General features: G+C 37.5%; 1 protein-coding gene across 1 annotated transcript in view; it reads right to left on the bottom strand.

The window, feature by feature from the left end:
• The window catches only part of WDR49 (WD repeat domain 49), a 204,227-nt gene that overhangs the window by 17,438 nt on the left and 165,157 nt on the right, over window positions 1–21,632 (bottom strand). Inside the window, exons 16-17 of the mRNA XM_043997089.1 lie at window positions 14,462–14,571; window positions 13,327–13,473 (exon numbers count right to left, since the gene is read on the bottom strand). Coding sequence (XP_043853024.1) covers window positions 13,327–13,473; window positions 14,462–14,571 — 257 coding nt within the window. The remainder of the gene's footprint in view (window positions 1–13,326; window positions 13,474–14,461; window positions 14,572–21,632) is intronic.

Genomic DNA, 21,632 nt, shown 5'->3' on the forward strand with positions numbered 1-21,632 from the left:
GAGGTTTTGCATCACTGCTCTGATTCTTTCTCTTGTAACAGGATTAATGCAGAAATAGGATTAATGTTATTATGTGTATATATATGTGTGTGTATATATATATCTATATGTATATGTATAAATATATATAGATATAACCTATATCAGATTACCTGCTGTCTAGGGGAGGGGGGAGGGAGGGGAGGGAGGGAGGGAGAAAAATCTGAAAGTGTAAAGCATGTATAAACAAAAGTTGAGAACTATCTTTACATGTAACGGAAAAAATAAAATATCTCAAAAAAAAAAAAAACCCAAAAAAAAAAAAAAAAAAAAAAGAAGAACCTAAAAAAAGTCACAAGAGGATCATAAAGCATCTGAAAATTGTCCCAGGTTCCAAAAGTTATGGTTTCAAAGACTGAATGTCAATCAGGCAAAACCCCTCTCTTCTGGACTGTACAACTTCAAAATAACTTTTCACTCACCATAATCATTCAGATTGCATGAATTAACATTAAACTTGAGCTAAAGAATTAACTGCAGGTTAGAATGAAAGTGAGTATTGAGAATATATGAATAATTGTAATTTAATCTTCTTTTCTAGCAATGAATTTTTAATCCAGGGGTTTAGCCCTTGTGAAGAAATGAGCAGCTTGAGTGAAAATACCAGAAAGAAAAACAAAACAGACAACAGAAGAGCTGGGAAGATGTCACAAGCTAATGCTATACAATAAACAATTGTTAAGGCTGGCTGTGTGCCAGTTGCTATGCCAGGCCCTTAGGAATCAAAGAGAAAACCATCCCTGCCCCCAAAGAGCTTACCTGAAGTGGGTAGGGGTGGAGGTAGAAAGGAGTGGGGGGGGAGGGAGGGGATAACATAGAATCCAAAAGGGAAAGTATATATAAGGAATCAGCAAGGTTTTGTGATGTATGCAATATGCATAAACCTAAAACAGGATTGTTGGAGACTATGAATAATCAAAGCAAGAAGGTGAACTAAGGGCATAGCTATGATGGCCTCATCCTTTAGTCCTTTGTTATTATTCAGGAGAGAGACAGAGACAGAGACAGAGAGACAGAGAAAGAGACAGAGAGAAGCAGGTGTTTGTTAGCTCTTGTGTCCATACATACTGTATGGGGCTCTCTAGGCAACATCCCTGAAAAAGAGTTTACATAGCACAGTGGCAAAAGCAGAAAATCAAGGGAGTTATTCGAAAATGTTCTAACTTTAAGTTTGAAACCAGAGATGTTAAATTACAACCAAACAGAGATAATCAAAAGAATAGACAATCTTAGTCTGGGACATTTTTGGGGGGTTTTCTTGGTTATCATGTGGTAGTTCAATATCTTGGCTTATGGATTCAAAGAACTGTGATCCTTATCAGGTAAAACCTTCTAAAACCCGAACTTTATTTTTGTTTTGTTTTTAGTAATAAACATTTTTATTTATAGTTTGGGGTTCCAATTTTTCTCCCTCCTTCGCTCTCTCCCCTTCCCCTAGGCAGTAAACAATCAAATATGGGTTGTACATGTATGATTATGTAAAATATTACCATATTAGCCAGGTTGTGTAAGAAAACTTGAATAAAAGAAAAAAATGAAAGAAAGTAAAAATGGCATGTTTCAGTCTGTCTTCCATCAATAGCAGTTCTTTCTTTGGAGGTGGATAGTATGCTTCATCATTAGTCCTTTGGAATTGTCTTGGATCATTGTATTGCTGAGAATAGTTGTCATTCATAGTTCTTGATCAAACAATATTGCTGTCACTGTGAACAACATTCTCTTGGTTCTGCTCACTTCACTATACATCAGTTCATACAAGTCTTTGCATGCTTTTCTGAAGTCATCCTGTATGTCATTTCTTATAGCACAATAATATTCCATCACCATTATATACCACAGCTTATTTAGCCATTCCCCAATTTATGGGCATTCCTTTGATTTCCAATTCCTAGCCACCACAAAAACAGGTTAAAACCTGAACTTTGAGGATGAGAGCCAAGAGTCCAGCAGATTACATTAAAGAGCTGAAACTCAGAACAGAGCAGCTCAGCAACAAGAGAAGCCTAAGTCTTCTTCTAAACCCTTTGACCTTCCCTAAGTACCAGTGTTGCACAGTCCAGTTCTTGTCCTTCATACTCAATAAATGACTGGCTCATTTCCTTTTTTCTTCATGTTGCTTCTTGCCGGCAAGTTACCAACTAGTAATATGACACAGCTTATGTACCCACACCATTATCCTCTCTCTCTCTATTGCCCTTTGGCTCACTTACATTTTTGATTCTTCTAAGATCTTCAAGATTCAGAAGACATGTCATCTCTTGGCTCCCAGCACATTCTCTTGGGCTATCCCCTAACCCTGCAATGCTCTTTTTCTGTGGCTCCAATTACTGACCTTTATTGGCTTCCTTTAAGTCCCAACTAAAATTCTACAGGAACTCCGTGTGATTCCTGGACCTTTTCTCTGTTAATTATTTCCTATTTGTCCTATATATAGCTTGCTTTGTATAGGTTGCTTTGTTGTCTCCACCATTAAAGACAGGGATTGTCTTTTGTCTTTTTTTTATCTCTAACACTAAACACAGTGCCTGGCTCCCAGTAGGCAATTGATTGATAAATGTTTATTGATAGATTGATAGATAAGTGTCTTCTGAAGCACCTGATTAAAAAGTAATTCTCCATAAGAAATGACTAATTGTTAGCAGTTTAATCACTATCATCTAACACCCAGGTGGGGATTATAATTCCCCATGGAACGGAACAAAGAATACTTATTTAATTAACAATTCATATACCACTTTTAGCTTTACCTTGTGCTTTCCTCAAAATAACTCCATAGTGCAAAGGCTTATGAAAACCATTTTGCAGATAAAGAGACTTGTTCAGAAAAGGGAATTAACTTGTCCAAGATGGAAGCAAATACCAACAATTCAAATCACTAAACATTTCTTAAGCAGGTATTACTAAGGTCTTATATTATGCTGGGCATTAGGGATACAAGGACAAAAATAAAGCAACCCCCACCCACCAGGAGATTACATTCTCCTGGGGATGTGATGAGTACACTGATAAACAATAAAGGTTTTTGAGGAAATACAGTACACTAGCAATGGAGTATATTATGAAAGGCTTCAATTTTAGCCCAGTGATAATGAAGGATAATAAAAATTCAAAGCCAGAACTCAAACCCAGATTATTCTAACTCCACCCCTAAATGTTTCCCCCATTACAACTCACTGTTTCCTTGGACAAGAGATTTGATGCTAGAAGTGGGGAAAAGAGCACTATGAGCAAGAAGGCACCTAGAAGAAACTGCCCCTTTAATATGGAAGCAGTTTGGTCACTGAAAGGGAAGGAAACTGTTTATACAAAGAAAAAACTAAAACAATTTGGGAAGAATATAAATTAATTCCTCTTTCATAGGTAGACAGTTTGATGTTCTCTGAGACAGAGACACAGACAGAGGAGAGAGAGAAAGAGAGACAGACAGACAGACAGAGAGAGAGAGACATACAGAGACAGACAGAGAGACAGAGAGATAGAGACAGAGAGACAGACACAGAGACAGAGACACAGAGAGAGGGCGGGAGAGACAGACAGAGAGACAGAGAGACAGAGAGACAGAGAGACACAGACAGACAGACAGATAGAGGGGGGGAGAGACAGACAGACAGATAGAGGGGGGAGAGAGAGACAGAGAGAGAAAGAGAGAGAGTTGGAAGGAGTAAGAGACAGACAGAGGCATACACACACACACACACACACAGGTATGTAGTAGAAGCTGGCTATTTCACATATCTCTAAGTTTCATTTTGCCTACCTAAAGACTTCTACAATAGGACTCCTTGGGTGAGATCAATACCTCTTTCTTGGACTGAGCTGAGATATGATCTTGCTCCCAGTTAAGGAATTCACTCTTGTGCATTTTCTGATATATTCTAATTTGTAGAATTCCAATTAGGGTAGATAGGTGTGACAGTGGATAGAGTACTAGACCTAAAGTCAGGAAGACTCATCTTATCACCAGCACTGGAGTCAGGAAGGAAGACTCATCTTCCTGAGTTCAAATCTGGCCTCAGATACTTACTAGCTGTGTATCCCTGGGCAAGTCCCTCAACCTCTGTTTGCCTTAAAATAAATGGCAAACCACTCCTGCATCATTGCCAAGAAAAAACATGGAAAGTGTGGTCCACAGGGTTATGAAGAGTTGGACATGACTGAAAACACCTTAACACTAACAACAAATTACACTTCAGGAGCTTGAGTTATAGTTACGAGTAGGAGAAGTGTGTTCCCCCATGTTAGAATTGTCCCAATGTCCTCAAAAGAAATTGAATGTAGCTGCATGGTGGTGGCCCATATCTATGAAATGAGACCTGGCACTTTGAGGAGAGACTGAGGTGAGTGAACCGGACCAAAGAGTGAGTATGTTGATCTATGCTAGAGGCACCCCATGCCTAGATTCCATCCACATGCCAAAGACAAACTTTACCAACTTTTCAGCATGCTGGCCAGGGCCAGTACGTAATAAGTATTTTAGGAAGACGTTGTAGACTTAAAAATAACAGCAGCTGACTTTTCTGTCATTCTTTTAGGTTTAATGAGCACATTACATCCATTTTCTAATTTGAGCCTCCATGAGTGAGTAGGGATCACAAGCGTGATGCTGTCCATTTCACGCATATCATACACATCTGAGGTGGCAAAGGCTTTTAGTGCCAGAATCAGGAGCTGAATTGAATCCAATCCTCTTTCTCTCATGATCCTTTGCATGTAAAGAACTATATAGCTTCAAGGAATGAGCTAGTGATTCTTGGTTTCCCAGAGACATGCTATAAAAGTAATGTGTACATCAGATCAGATCGATTCTTGGAAGATGGAACACCTTCAAAATTAACGAGGAACTAGGCAAGTCAGTTGTGTCAGACTTCCCCGAGAGAACAGCCACATATTGACAGGTTGCACTTCCATGGGGGATTAGACCTGAAGTGTCCCACTGCTTATTTCCATCTCAGTCCTGTTTTTATTGATGTTATGTCTTTTCCTAGAAAGCCCTTCTCCTGAAAGTCTTCCTGATTTGAAATTCTTCTCAATAGTTTGTGCAACAAGAATGTGTCCATCCTGCTGGGTAGTAGTTCAGTGTTAGGTGGCTGACCTTCTTGACTGGATTCTTGCAAATGAAAAGGAATTACTTGAGGTTCTGATTGTCAAAACAATCTCAGTAATGTAAGGTAACATAGTGGAAAGAGCCCAGGGTTTGGAGCTATGTCTTCTGATCACTACCTTGGAGAACGTACACAAACATTTAACTTCTCTGGACCTTATGGGGATGGGGATGGATTGGCTCTGAATATTCAGTGTGAAGGAAGTCCAAGAGATGAATTTTTTTAAGAAAGCTGTTCCAGAATTTACCCTGCACTGCAAGTAATTAAAATGTAGCAGCCTCTGTCATCCTGCTGGTGTAACAAATTGCTTTGCTGCTGAGGATCACCCCCTTTGGCTCAAATTTTCCCCCTTCTGGGGAGAGATTCCTGGCATGTTTTAGTGGTTATTTTTGTCTATGCATCTCCGGAGTTTAGAACAATATTGCCACATAGTAGGTACTTAGGAAATGCTTACAGAATGGAATGCAGTCGATTTTTACAGATGAAAGGTTCATGAACTGAGACAGGACCTCTGGCTGAGTATATCACATGTGCTGCCTCAGATGTCCTTTGCTGGTTCCTGATGGTTGACCCCATTTGGAGTAATTGCTTCATGTGGACTAGAGAGTCAATAGGACATAGTAACAGGAGTGTTATATGCAGAGCAAAGGAGACCTTGGTTGCCACATACACTGACTGTGTGGCCTTAGCTAAGTCACTTAATTTGTCTCTGATACTTAGCTCTATATAAGGGGAATAATACCATAAAGAGTTGGTATGAGGATGAAAGAGACAATGTTCATAAAGCACTTTGAAAATCTCAAAGCACTATGTAAATATAAATATTATTGTGATTACTTCAGAGTTTTCTTGAATCTTGCTGCTACACATGCTTCCTAGCTTGTGCTTGGATCATTATTTTATTTTCCCAATCTATCACTTCTCATGAAGCAGTCATTTTAGCCTGAAGTTCTAAAATGAGAAATTTCTGAAAAAAAATTATCTTTAAAGAATATACAGGCGGGGGCTTCTAGGTGGTGCAGTGGATAAAGCACCGGCCCTGTATTCAGGAGGACCTGAGTTCAAATCTGACCTCAGACACTTGACACTTACTAGCTATGTGACCTTGGGCAAGTCACTTAACCCTCATTGCCCCACCCAAAAAATAAAAATAAAAAAGAATATATAGGCATGAGGTTTATATAGGGGTAGTTACGTGGCATAGTGGATAGAGTGGTGGGCTTGAAGTCAGGAATATTCATCTTCCTGAGTTCAAATCTGTCCTCAGATCCTTACTAACTGTGTGATACTGGGCAAGTCACTTAACCCTATTTGTTTCAGTTTCCTCATCTGTCAAATAAGCTGGAGAAGGAAAAGGCAAACCACTCTAGTATCTTTGCCAACAAAACTCCAAATGGGGTCAATGAAGAGTTGGACACAACTGAAAAACAGCTGAACAACAACAAAGAATGAGATATCACTGGATCAAAGAGTATGTGTAGGTGTTTTGTTTTGTTTTGTTTTGTGGGGCATTGAGGGTTAAGTGACTTGCCCAGGGTCACACAGCTAGTAAGTGTCAAGTGTCTGAGGCTGGATTTGAACTCAGGTCCTCCTGACTCCAGGGCCGGTGTTTTATCCACTGTGCCACCCAGCTGCCTCAAGTATGCATAGTTTTAACCTTAAACCAGACTCAATGCTCCCCCAGTTGTCCAGGGCTTTAGAGAACAATGATCTGCATGCTATTAAGGATGCAGAATGTAAGCTTTCATCACACACACATACACACACGTGCATATGTGGGCATATGTGTGTATGAGATTAAGTGGAATAATCTTAAAGGGAAGTCACTAATATGAAGAGATATGAGGACAAATTTCTTGCAAAAGGTGGGATTTTCTATAGGTCCTGAAAGAAACTTTGGAAACTAAGAGGCAAAGAAGGAGGGAGAGAATTCCTGGAAAGGTTTCCAACAGCAAAGAAAAATGCCTGGAGTAGGGAAATGCAGTGTCTCATATGAGGAACAATAAGGAGGCCAGTGGCCCTGGCTAACAGAGTATGTGGCAGGATATATGGGGTAAGAAGATTCAAAAAGTAGGAACAGACCAGGTTATGATGGGTTTTAAAAGAAAAATGGAGTATTTTATCTTTTATCCTGGAGGTAACAAGAAGCTACTAATGTTCATTGAGTTGAAGGACAGAGGTTGCCAGGAATATTATGTATCAGTCTTCAGACCATGAATGAACATTAATTTAATTCTCAGTTATTTTAAATGTGAGATTTTTGTCCAAAGTCACACATGGTTATATATTCCTAAAGGAACTGGAAGTACATCAATATTGACATTCTTGCAATAAAAACAAAACAAGACAGAGAGGCCACTGCTAAAAAGAAGGATGGTATACAGATAATGAGAGGCAAATAAAAGCACTGGTTTCACTGGGTATCCAAATGCAGTAGGAAACATCAGCCCATCACAGACTACGTGGGGACTTTGTCTTGCTGCACTCATGATGAACATACACAAAAACATATTATGAAGAGAATGGCAGCCTCTCTTGGATCACAGTTATCAACAAAAGCTTATTAAGGTCTAATAGGTGTTAGGCACTGTGGTAAGTGTTTGGGATACAAAGAGAAAAGAGAGAGAAGCCCTGCCCTCAGAAGCTTACATTTTATACAGAGTATACAATATGCTCACAGATAAGTCCATACAGGATATGTACAATATATATACACAGTAATGGGAGGAGAGAGAGACATTAAGAAAGAGGAAATCAGGAAAGGTCTCTCTCTTAAAGGAGGTAGTATAGATTAGATAGGAGTTCTCTGATCACTTTTTAGAAAAATAAATCTTTTCCTGGGACTTTACATCTTACTGTGCAGGATATGGGCACGACCCTTTATTTTTTTTCCTTTTGCGGAGCACTGAGGGTTAAGTGACTTGCCCAGGATCACACAGATGGTAAGTGTCAAGTATCTGAGGTCACATTTGAACTCAAGTCCTCCTGAATCCAGGGTCGGTGCTTTATCCACTGCACCACCTAGCTGTTGACCCTTTGTTTCTTATAGAAAATGGGTCTTCATGACCGGGTATGCATTGGTTGTGCCAAATTATGGTGGGGTAGAATAAAGGCTGTGCCATATCTTTAGTGTTATTGCTACTTTAATGTTTGTATGGAATCTGAGGACCCTTTTACCCCCATATGTGGGCATCAAGACAACTTATATCTTACCTACATTATGACATATCTAACAAGCTCTGAGGGGAGGTATCTGGGGCCCAAGAAGCATAATGGGGTGGGGGCAGGGGGAAGGAAGGAAGAGGGCAAAGGAGAAGGAAAATTGAAGTGAGTCTTTATAAATCCAGAGCTTGAGGTGCTGGCACACTGGTTATGCAGAGTATGACAAATCATATTATACTGAGGGAAAATGGAGTAGCTTCAGTAGGAAAGTAGGCACAGGCAAGAATGATAGATTATGTTGGAAAATATTGTTGAATATTAAGAATTAAAAGACTAAAAATGTTTTTTGAACTACTAAGAAGATATATGCTTATATAACATGAATTATTTCCTCAAAAAGGGAGTTGGAAAGCAATGAATACCATTAATCTCCAAAAAATGACTCTCTCTCTCTCTCTCTCTCTCTCTCTCTCTCTCTCTCTCTCTATATATATATATATATATATATATATATATATATATGTGTGTGTGTGTGTGTATATATATGTATATATGTGTGTATACATATGTATATATATAATGTATAAAAAAGAGTGATTACTGAGGTGAAAAGCATTTCGGAGTGAAAGTTTTTGCTTTTCTTTGTATCCGTGGCCCTTAGCACCTTGCCTGGTATATAGTAGGTGCTTAATAAATGATGGTTGACTTCTCTGGAGTCAACTATTTGTACATATTCATATCCATAACTAGTTAAAGAAGTTGTCAAAATCAAGACCAAATTAGAAGGATAAAAATTACACCAGTTATAATTGCATCAAATGACCTATTTAAATAAGTTGTTGACGATAAAAAACAAAATGGATAAAAGTGAAGACACTGACTTTGAGTATCATCAATTTTAGGAAAGTTCAACTTGGGTAAAAAACCAGGATAACAATGTGTATATATAGCAAGAGCCCAAAAGCCACCTCAATCTAACCTTGCTTGATCTCCTTACCAATTAGAGAGGTATGTCTGCCAAAGACAACACAATAGAATACAACACAATAGACCTGATTTTCTGAACATCGGATTAGGATCATGTATGATTACAAGTGGTATCATTCCATAAGACATAAGCAAAAATTAGTGGAGAAAAAGAAGAGTCTTTCAAAAGCTTGCCACACAACCCATCAAATCATCCCTAGAGCATTTACAGAAGAAACCAGAAGTAGGACAATGTTTATGTAAACAACCAAAAAGACTTGCCAGTATTTTTAATAAATTCTTGTCAATAATGACAGTAGAACCACCACAGGTTGCCTCTAACAAATTGATCATTCCAGAATTTTATGAAGAAATGAAAATGTCATTTAAGAGAATTAAATTGAGAACAGTTTGACCTGATCAAGTATTCAAATAATAAATTTGTGAAAGTAACACACTTTTAAAAGGACTGAGAGATTCATTTTCAAGATTTTTCTAAAAAATGGGAAGAATAATGGATGGTATTATTATCCCCAAGAAGGTCATTGAGAAAACATCAATGACTACCAGTGTATAAACCCACTTTCTCATTTCTACAGCATTTTTTAAAACAAAAATGATTTCTTCAAATCTGCAGAGAAATCATGATGGAAATAGGAAATAAGGACAATCAGGATTCCATGGATTATTTTCTGTGACAGACCACATATCTGTAGAAAAATTAAATTGAAAAATATAGAGAATTGAAGATCCATCTGTATTCTTTATTTGTTGACTAATAATAATAGTTCACTTAATATGTTTTAAGGTTTTAAACACACTTAACTCCCAATTCCATGAGCTAGGAAGTGCAAGAAGCATTAGACAGATTTTTCAGGTGAGGAAACTTGAACTCTTGGAGGTTAAATTATTTGCCTATTATTATAGAGTTAATAAGCAGGATTCAAACTCAGGTTTTCTGAGTCAGTCTAGTATTCTTTTTCCATTATACTATCCTGCTCCAGTAAAAAAAAAAAAATTGGATCCACTGGAGCAGAATAAATATAAAAGTTCTCCTCTAACATGGAATCTACCTTGCAAATGTTCAAAACATGTAAGGATTTTTTTATATATATAAATGTAAATTTGGCTTTAAAAGGTTACATTTTGATAAATGTAACTTTGTTCAATGAAAAATCTCTAATTAAATACCAAATTAGAAATCTTAAAAATTAAAGGTAAGACTAATAAAAATTAGTTTAAGAAAGCCAATGAATTAATAAATAAAGCTAGAAGTTGGTTTTATGAAAAACCAATAAAATAGCTAAACCATTGGTTAATATGATTTCAAAAAAGAAAAAACCAAATCACTAGTACTAAACATGAAAAGGGTGAATATGCCACTAATGAAGTTGAAATTAAAAAAATTATAAAGTTATTTTGCCTAATTACATGCCAACCAATTTAACAATTTAAAACAAATAATATTTAGAAAGAAATGGAAAAATATTTACAAAAATATAAACTGCCTGGATTAATAGAAGAGGAAATAGAATATAAAAAAACCCTATTTTAGAAAAAGAAATTGAATAGACCATAGATGAGCTTTCTGAGGGGAAAAAAATGGGACCAGATGGATTTACAAGTGAATTCTACCAAACATTTAAAGATAAACTAATTCTAATATTAAGTAATTTGAACTAATCAGCAAAGGAGTCCTACCAAACTCCTTTTATGAAACAAATATGGTACTGTTACCTAAACCAGGAAAAGCAAAAACAGAAAAAGAAAAATTTAAACCAATCTCACGAATGAATATGGATCCAAAAATCCTAAATAAACTGGTAGCTAAGAGACTACAATTTACATTGTGTCCAGGTGGGATCTAGACCAGGAATGTAGGAGGTGGTTTAACATAAGGAAAACTATTACCATAATTGATTAGATCGATAACAAAGGTAACAGAAATTATATGATTGTATCAATAGATGCAGAAAAAGCATTAAATAAAAGAGTTATTCCTATTAAAAAACACTTGAAAGCACAGGTGCAAATGAATATTTTCTTAAAATGCTAAGAAGCATCTACCCAAAATCATCAGTAAGCATGATTTGAAATGGGGAAAAGCTAGAAGCTTCAGGAGTGAAACAAGAATGCCCATTGTCACCAAAATTATTCAATATTGTATGAGAAATGGTAGCAATAGAGATGAGAAGAAAAAGAAATCGAAGTAATCAGAATGGGCAATGAGATAATTAAACTATTTTTTCAAGTAATAAGATGATTACTTGCAAAATACTAAAAATTCAAACAAAAGTTAGTGGGAAAATTAATAATTTTAGCAAAGTAGCAAGATAGAAAATAAACCCACATAAATCACTAGCATTTTAAATGTCACCTGCAAAACCCTGCATGAAGCGATCGAAAGAGATACCCCCATTCAAAATAATTGTAGACTTTATAAAATACCTGGGAATATACTTACCAGAACAAACCCAGGAACTACATGAAAATAATAATAAAACACTTTCTATACAAATAAATTCAGATTTAAATAATTGGAAAAATATTAGTAGTTCATGAGTAGGCAGAACCAACAAAATAAAAATGACCATTTCACCTAAATCAATCTATTCAGAGTCATTCCAGTTTAAAAAATTACTGAACTAGAAAAATTAAATGCAAAATTCATATATACATATATGAATATGTATTTAGACATATTTACATACATGTATATATAAGCATGTGTACATGTATGTATCTATAGAGATATACACACATACATACATATTTGTGCAATGGTACCCTTCTCTAGGGCAGGGTGGGGAGAGGCAAAGGAAAAAAAAATTTTAAATGCTCAGCAGACAACAAAAGAAGACCTAGAAGTAAGCACAGAAAAGCAGGATAGCTTTGAAAATGATGTTATTCATTAACATAGGTTTTTTTTTTTAAGTAAATAGTTGAAAATTTAAATACATGGTTTTATATTGAATCCTCATTTTATGTTGTGCTACTTCCACAAAAATGTTCTCTTTTTTGCCTTTTTTTGCATTTAAGTTCAAAATTAATTTTAAAAGTTTTTAAAGAGGAAAAAAGAATCTTCTTGCAGGAGACATATTGACTTGGAAAATCACATGTTAATATTATCTGTGTTGTGGGGCAGCTAGGTGGCACAGTGGATAAAACACTGGCCCTGGATTTAGAAGGACCTGAGTTCGAATCCAGTCTCAGACACTTGACACTTACTAGCTGTGTGACCCTGGGCAAGTCACTTAACCCTCATCACCCTGCCCCCCAAAAATCTGCTTTGTATTGTGCTTTTATTAATTATATTAAACATTTCATCCTAATCTGGCCTCATTCAGGAGTTTTGCTGGCCACTACTTTGACCCCTCTGATCTTGAATTACCATTCTTATGTAGCAACTATTGTCTCCCACTCCTGAAACTCAACTAGAGTTCCATATGTAAGAGGAGAGAAAAAAAGAACTTTGAATTCTAAGGAAAATCAGTACATCCTTTGAGACCCACACCTTTTGTCAGAATGTTCAAAAAGTTACTTCTATTTTCTAAATTGAGTTTTCTTATTCTATCATCATGTTCCTCAATGGGAAAGGGCACAATGCTTCAAAATAGTTTCCTGAAGTATACTCTAGAAATAGCATCCAACATGATGAGAATAAGCTCAGAGCACCAGAAACCAGTGTTTGGGTTTCTTTTTGGCATTTCTTTTTCTTTGGTCCACAAGGTTTTGAAAATTAATTAAGGCAATTTTGGAGAGGATGACTTGTCAATGACAGAATCACAATCAAAAATGTTCAGAGCATCCTGACTTCTAAAAAGTTGCCAAATAAAATGTTTATGCCTCAAATCTCAGCATGGTTCAACAGGCCCTTGGCTACCCTTTCAGAAAGCATGCCTCAGCAGCCTGAGCTGTCTTAGCATCTGACTTAGTATCCCATTTCTCCTTAACCTACATTTCAAAGAACCAATTGTTTTCTTTTTTCTTTCTCTTTCTTTTTAATAAGGCAGGCAGCCTGGAGAGAATGACAAAGATATAAGAATGGGAAACTTACTTTCTGCAAGTGAGACAATCTTTAGGGTTTTAGGGCATCCCTCCTCTGGCTTTTCCCTGAAGTATTTCTCAGGGTTGACAAGGAAATCAGGTTTGTTCACCTCTGCCACCTCCTCCAGGATTCCAATATGTAATGACCTAAATGCACCTTCAGAATAAGAGGATTTTTTTAAAAATCATGAAGTCCCCAGAATCAAGAGAATTTCTCAGTCAAGTGAACTTTTCAAGTCTAGTCTTCCTCAGCTCTTGCAGCTGTGGTGCTGGGCAAACTCTGTAAACACAGCTGGGCCAATTGAATCAATCAGTGGTCCTTTTTATATTCAAAAGGACCAAAAGGCGCCCAACACTCTCCATTCATTTTTATTTTTATTTTTTATTCCTTAGTCATTTTCACATAGAGAAAAGGGATTCTGCACATTGGAAAATCTCCAATTTCTTTTTTATTCTTAAGAAATAGAGTTCTTTGTGTAGTCCCTTTAAAAGCTGGAGAAATAAGCCCTTTCTTAAAAATAGAATGCAGAAAGGTCTGAGCTAGGAAGAGCTCTTTAGTTTGGCTGAAATGTTAACTAAGGAGGCTCTATTGTATTGAATATGTGCACAAGGTGATGAGAATCCATTTTAATTATGCCCATAAAAATGAGTTGGGCAAAAAAAAAAAAAGAAATTGAGCCTTTTACTTCATGTGATAGAAGATGAGGGAAAGGAAATAAACAAAGGCTTAATTCAAGATGTCATCCTCTACGATTTCTATTTAATGTTATCAAATAGCGGTGGATCTTTTTATAGCTTAGAATGAATTCTCCACACAACTGATTTCCTTGGGAGTGAAGTTTTCCTCAATCATCAGCAGAGAGAAGATTGGCAATGGGAGAAATCACATTATTATAGGTTGTGATGTGAACCATAAACCAGTTCCCATTTTGGTCCCTAGAGAAAATAACTCAATATGGGAAGATGGCCTTTGTTTTGACTTATTTTTGTACTTGTTTTCTAATCACCAGTAAATCCATGGGCACTTCATAACTTCATCGATCTCTAGCATTGCCCAGTGCCTGGCATGTAATACCACTTGATGAATGCCTTTTAATTGATGGTTTCCAAATGATGAGAAGGACATGCTAATGATAAGTACTCACTTGATGACTTCGGCATCAGTCCACTGTGGCAGAATTTATTTGCTTTTTTCTTTAAGGTTGAGCTTTCCTTAGAGCTTGTGCCAAAAGTTTTATTTTCCCCTGGGTTGAGCCTGGAAAAAAACAATCCATTATGGGATAAAATATTAACTACAAATGAAGAGCAATAACACATGACCATCTTATAAGACTGTTTGCTATTTCAGTAATCAATATTTTTATTTTCTTGTTAGTCCTGCTTGGGCACTTACCAAGTCACACCTTTTAATAAAATGTCTTGAGTTAATGTGGAGATAGAGAAAGGCTAGACACAATTCTCTACCACAACCAAGGAAAAGGTATACTTAGATCATCCAGTGAAACTGCCAAGTTGCTGGCATCAGCATCTCCTCCTATGGTGTTGAGGTTAACTCAGCCATGATTGCCCAACCCATGCTAGTCTTGTTCACTTCTTTCCATATACAAACTAGGAGTCCCACCCAGCTCTTTTCACGACAAAAAGGACTAGTGGAGCACAAAAAGTTTCCAGAGGTTATTCCTCAACTTCACCACATGGCTCAGCCACCTTTACTTTGCTTCCTATATTACTTGGGTAATAGAGTTTAAAAATTCAAAATCTTTGAAGTAAAAGGCTTTATTTCTTTTTTGTTAATTCCATCTTTGTAATGTATTACACCCTTTTCACAGACATAAAGGATGAGAGGTACAAAGAGAATAGCAAAGGAGTGTGTGTGTGTGTGTGTGTGTGTGTGTGTGTGTGTGTGCAGGGGTGGGGGGAGATGGTAAGGTCCTAATCTCATCCTCCATTCCCCATAATTCAGCTTGAGTCCTTTAGCTACAAGGCTCATATGGTCAATTCTTGTCGTTTCCCAAGATTATATGTTATTCAAAAATTATATAGGTGGTTCTTTTCTTTTTCTTCATGGTCCAATACCTAAAGTCTCTAGCTTGGAGGATTGTAAACTTGAGACCATTCACTAGTCAACCATTAAGGCTAGTGCTGGTCAAGACATTTCACTCCTCTCACTAGTAGGCTAGGTTTCTGGGATGACAATAAATAAGAAATTAAAACTCTCACACAAACAGAGAGACAACATTGGGGTTCAGGAACATTGTATAATTGTTGATGAACTAGTATCTCAGTCTATGTAGTTGAACATATATCTTTTCCTACTACATGTTTCTTTAAGAGCCATATCAATAAAAAAAGAACCATATCAGTGCTCTAGCTGCTACTCTCTTTGGGGTTTGGAGACTCTGAATTAGCTGTATAAAAGTTCATGCTTTTCTATGCCACAAGTTTCTTAACAAGTTGTCTTTAACTGCTCCTGGAGAAAAAAAAAAGAGAGAAGGCTCTGTTCCTCTCATCCTCACCATGCTGCCATGGCAATGTACAAAGTGTCAGTAAGTATGGGCACACTTTCTCTGGGGGATAAGGAGAAAAAGGTTCTCTTCAGATGACTGCAAAGGCTCATCTTAAAAGTTAGCTCATTAAATGGAGTTCCTCAACAATTTATTTATCCTATCCACAGAGAAGATTCTCCGCCTTTCCTTTTTATTTCTTATTCCTTTCTATTTTCTATTTTGTTTCATCCTCTTTTGGATTAGGCCTTTGACTTCATCAATATAAGGGATTCTCCACCCCCCCCATATTATTCATGCTGTGAAAGAAGAAACAGAACAAAAGGAAAAAAACTATGAAAAAATAGAATGAAAATAGTATGCTTTGATCTGCATTCATACTTCATCAGTTCTTTATCTAGATGTGGATTTGCATTTTCCATCATGAATCTTTTGGAATTATATTGGATCATCATGTTGCTGATAAGAATTAAGTCAATCACAGTTGATCATTGCACAATGTTGCTGTTACTGTGTACAATGTTCTCTGGTCTGGCTTGCTTCATTTTGCATCAGTTCATCTAAGTCTTTCCAGGTTTTTTCTGAAATCCATCTGCTCATCATTTCTTATAGTACAATAGTGTCTCTTTATATTCATATACCTCAATTTGTTTAGCTATTCCCCAGTTGATGGGCATCTTTTCATTTTCCAATTCTTTGCCACCCCAAAGAGAGTGCTATGAATATTTTTTTACATGAAGGTCCTTTTCCTTATTTATAATATCTGTGGGATATGGAATTAGTAGTGGTATTGCTGGTATGCACAGTTTGATTGGCCCCCTGGGCAAAGTTTCAAATTGTTCTTCAGAATGCTTGGATCAACTTACAACTCTATCAACAATGCATTAGTGTCCCACTTTTCAATATAGGGGATTCTCGATGAGGAACATCCTTTACTTTAGATCTGCATGCATTCCGCAACTTAAAGTCTAGCTTGCCTACAGATATTTAGAGCTTCAGTGACTTCCCCATCTTGACCCTAGATCTTCCTGGCTCCAAAACTAGCTCTTTATCCACTAAACTGTGCTGCCTATTTGTAACTGAACATGTACTACACTGCACAAACATGAACTGTATCATTAATCTCATCTGGCCATGTTACATTTCTTTCTTGAAAGGACTGAATGAGAGGGTTAACTCTAACATTTGGTGAAACCATAAAGTAGGTAAAGCTTATTTTGTCTGCCCGCCCACCCTTACCCAGACCATCCTTTCTTTCATTTATTTTTAAAGAGGCAAGGAGGATTTAAGTGAATTACCCAGGATCACACAGCTAGTAAATGTCTTAGGCAGGATTTGAGCTCAGGTCCTCCTGACTCCAGGAACAGTGCATTTCCTAGTTGCCTCTTTTCTCTAACCTTTGGTCCCCTCATGCTACTGCAGTCGTTTGTGTTCTCTATTATTCCTACCTATACTGTACTCAGAAAGGGATATCCATTTACATCATACATTTCTATGAATTGCAGTCAATATATTTTCTCCCCCAGGGGTATTTGCTCTATATCTATCTATCATCTATCTATCATCTATCTATCTATTGTAAGTGGCTAAAATTCTAGCTAGTTTGTCTAACATATCTAATGAGTGGTCACCAATAAATTATAAGCTTTAGCAAGAGTTAGATTTTTAAGTGTTTATTAAGGAGAATAAGGATTTGGTGAGGGGGGCAGCCAGGTGGCACAGTGGATAGAGCACCAGCCCTGGATTCAGGAGGACCTGAGTTCAAATCTGGTCTCAGACACTTTACACACTTACTAGCTGTGTGACCCTGGTCAAGTCACTTAACCCCAATTGCCTTACCAAAAAAAAAAAAAAAAGAATTTGGTGAAGAGAAAGAGAAAGGCCTAGATAGGTGAATCCTTTACTTAGGAATCTTATCTATAATCCCAAATTATAAATATTCACATTTGTCCAGCAAGCATCTAGGTTATATATTCTAGATATTTTTCATTTTAAGGGCAACATGTTTAAATATTTTTCTTCCTTATGCTTTTCCTCAAGCCTAAACAGTTGGCCCTCACACTATCATCTATCTATCTATCTGCAATCTCTGATTTTTTTGCAAAATGCTCTGCCCCTACTTAAGGAATTCAGGTATTATCAGCAAGAAGGTATAGGAAATCTTTTTTGGTGGTGGGATGCTTCCTAGAATCCATAGAGTTGTACCAGATTGACACTTGTCTGTTCTTCATGGTATATGGAAAAGATTCTAGATTTGAATTTAGAGACAAAGGATCCAAGTTGATTCCCTAGTATTGCTAATCAACTTGTACCCTTAAAAAAGTTATTTAACCCCACTTACAGTTTCCTCATCTTTAAGAGGAGAGGATTGGAATAGACTAGATGATTTCTGAGGTCCCTTGCCCACCTGAGATATCATGATCTCCTTCATATGCATCACCAGCCCAATGCCAAGGAATGAATGAATAAAAATTCCACCCAACTCCTCGCCTAGAAAAGCAACTAAAAGGGCATACCCACAATCTAATTGGTTGGTAGCATCACTCTTGGACACAAAGAACAAGACATTCTTTTATTTCCATGGAAACCAGTTATTTGGAGAAACAGGAAGTGTGGGGCTACAGGCAGAGTTTTATGTAGTAATAATAATAACAATAATAATAACTGACATTTATGTGGTACACTAAATTTTTTTTAGTGTTTCACATTTTTAGGGAGATTTCCATCTGTTGCTATGATAATGAGCAAATTGAAATACCAGGGACAATAGCACATGCCATCCTTACTATATATGTGTTTTCCATTTGATTCTCACAACAATCCTAGTGGGTAATAAATGGATTATTATTATTATTATTATTATTATTATTCCCCATCTACACTAGCTCAGAGAGTGTAAGCAACTCACCCATGGTCACAGAGTCAATAAAGTTCAGTCATCATGACTCTAAAGCTGCCCTCCATTCACTAGACCATGGTGCCTTTCTTTACTATGTGTATGTCTTTCAAAACTTTAAGGATTATTAATCTTGTGAATGCAGATACTCCACAAAGTAGTTCCATGCCTTAGATGGTTTTCATGAATTGGTGGGGGTGGAATGGTAAGGATATTTTTACCTTGCCCTATGCCCAAGCCTCTGGTTAGAATGGGATTCTCTAAACTTTGCCAGGTTGGTTTTCCAACACATGGGGGAGGGCTCAAGCTGGACAAATTGTATATCCCTCTCAGCTGTGTGTTTAACTCTCTGGACTTCACCACCATGCTAGGTACCTTCAAGCTTTTCCATTGCCCCACTCTCCAGATCCTTTTTGTATGTTGTCTTCTCCCATTAGATTGGAAGCTCCTTGAGGACAGGAAATGTGTTTCTTTTTGCTTGTATTTGTATCCCCATTCCTTAACAGAGTGCCTGGCACATAATAAATGCTTTCTAATTACTTGCTCTCTTTCTCTGTTTTGTTCAACACTAGACACAATCAATTACCAATCAATCAATAAACTTTTTTTTTCTTACATGCATATGTGCCAGGCATTAGAGATAGAGAACTAAAAATGACATTGTCTCTGCCCTCAGGAATTTTATATTCTAACATAAGGCAATGGGTATCTACTATACATATGTATGAATAAAACACATATGAAACAGACACAAAGTATTGTTGTAGACGGTAGGATGCAACACTAACAGCTCAGGGAAAATTCGAGGGGTCAGAGGTGAGGAGGGAGTACATTTTATGCATGAGGGGCAGCTAATGTGGTGTCATACGTAATGAATAGCAAGAAGGCCAGTTTGGAGGGACCAAGGAATGTGTGGAGAGTAATGGGTGCTAAGCTTAAAATTGTAAGACAAAGTTAGGTTGTGAAGGGTTTTTAATGCTAACAGAGGAGTTTAGATTTGATCCAAAGGTGACAGGGAGCCACTACACTCTACTGAGCCAGGGAGTGTCTTGGTCAGAGAAGTGTCATTTTGGCAGCAACATAGAGGGCGGATTGTATGTAATGAGGCAGGAAAACCAAATAAGAGGTTATCACAGTCATTCAGGTAAGAGGTGAAAAGGGCTTCAACTCAAAGCCTTCACAGCTGGGCAGGAGCTACCAGAGTTGGTACTCTACTGGGACAAGCTGTGGAACCCCAAGTCATCTCCATACCACAGTGAGGCCTCAGCACAGAATATTTACAGAGAAATCTCATCATATAGAGAGCATCAGAGGAAATCTGTTTTCAAGAAACAAATTTGGAAAAGACCTTCAAGGCCTCCTAAATGATCATCTTGTCTCCTTTTATTCAGCAAATGGACACCTGGTCCATGCTACATTGAGAAAGCCCTAATTGTCAGAAAGCTTTTTCCTTAACATCCTTCAAATCTGCCTTTCTGCAATTCTACCCAATGTTCCTACTTGTGGCCCCAAAACCAAACATTCCAGTTGGGTCACTGTGACCAAACCACTTCAATACTATTAGCCTTAGGTTCCTCATCTGTAAATGGTAATGGTATCATTTATACAATAACAACCACAAAAAGGATATTGGGCAGAAAGCACTAGGTAAAACCTACAAAGTATTAAAGAGACATTTGGAAATGATGTTTGGGAAGCATTTGCAACGTTGCACTAATGTGTAAATCTGGCCATACAACCAAAAAGCCCATATGTCAGCCCACCAGTCATCCAATCAGTTCCATAAAGAAAGTTTGACCTGGCTCTTCTCCATCCCATCTCTTGTGTCTGTTCCAGGAAGAGAGAAGATGGGAGTATGAAAGCAATGATGGATCACTTGATATGAAGGCAAGGCTAAAGCCTCTCCATATTACAAAACATTCATGATGATGGCTGCACTAGAGCATTGAGCAGGTGCTTACAAAGACTTTGTTGAGTGGATGTAGAATCCAAAGGCAGTTCTATATTGCTTTTAAGTGAGGGTTAGGCAGTATTAGAGTGTCCTTAATGGGGTTATCAAATTGCCACTCACTCCAAGACAACAGTATAAGCTAGTACTCCACTGCTCTGCAACAATGATACTGACAGGAACTAGAACCAGACTAGAACCCTTGGCCTGACCAGTCCACCAGATATGCATCAGTCTTAAAGGTTGAACTACCATAGAGAATAGCTAAATGTGCCTCCTACCCCCAATCATCCTTTAAAAACTTCTCTGCCATGGAGTCCTTCTCTACTGTACAGTGGAGTCAGCTCATATTTGCATTTGGGGGGCAGCTAGATAGCGCAGTGGTTAAAGCACCGGCCCTGAATTCAGGAGTACCTGAGTTCAAATCTGGCCTCAGACACTTGACACTTACTAGCTGTGTGACCCTGGGCAAGTCACTTAACCCCCATTGCCTGCAAAACAAACAAACAAACAAACCAAAAAACCAAACCATATTTGCATTTGGATGTGGGTTTGAAATTTGACTCTATCACTTAGTAGTACCATGTGACTTTGAGCAAGCCACTGCTCCTTCCTAAGCCTTAGTTTCTTTATCTAGAAAATGAAAGGATTGGATAAAATGAGCTCTAGGTCTACCATCTATGATCTAATAACTCACTCAGTATTCCACTACTGTGGCCAAGGTCAGGAGATTTGTCTTCCTACCACCACCCCACACCCACCACAAAGTTGCTAGGGTGCCATTTTTCAGACTTGGTTTTCAATGACTCATGCAGACATCGCAACCTGTCATTTGTCACAATTTTCCCAGACTCTTATTGCCACAGATCGTTTGCAAAAGTCACCTGTCATTTTCCCCAATGTTTCATTTCATCTTTACCTATGGCTTTAAAAGTGATTTCAATCTTTTGTGTATTTCTCTTTCTGTG

Source organism: Dromiciops gliroides, chromosome 3 (genome assembly GCF_019393635.1).
Source record: "Dromiciops gliroides isolate mDroGli1 chromosome 3, mDroGli1.pri, whole genome shotgun sequence".
Lineage (NCBI taxonomy): Eukaryota > Metazoa > Chordata > Mammalia > Microbiotheria > Microbiotheriidae > Dromiciops > Dromiciops gliroides.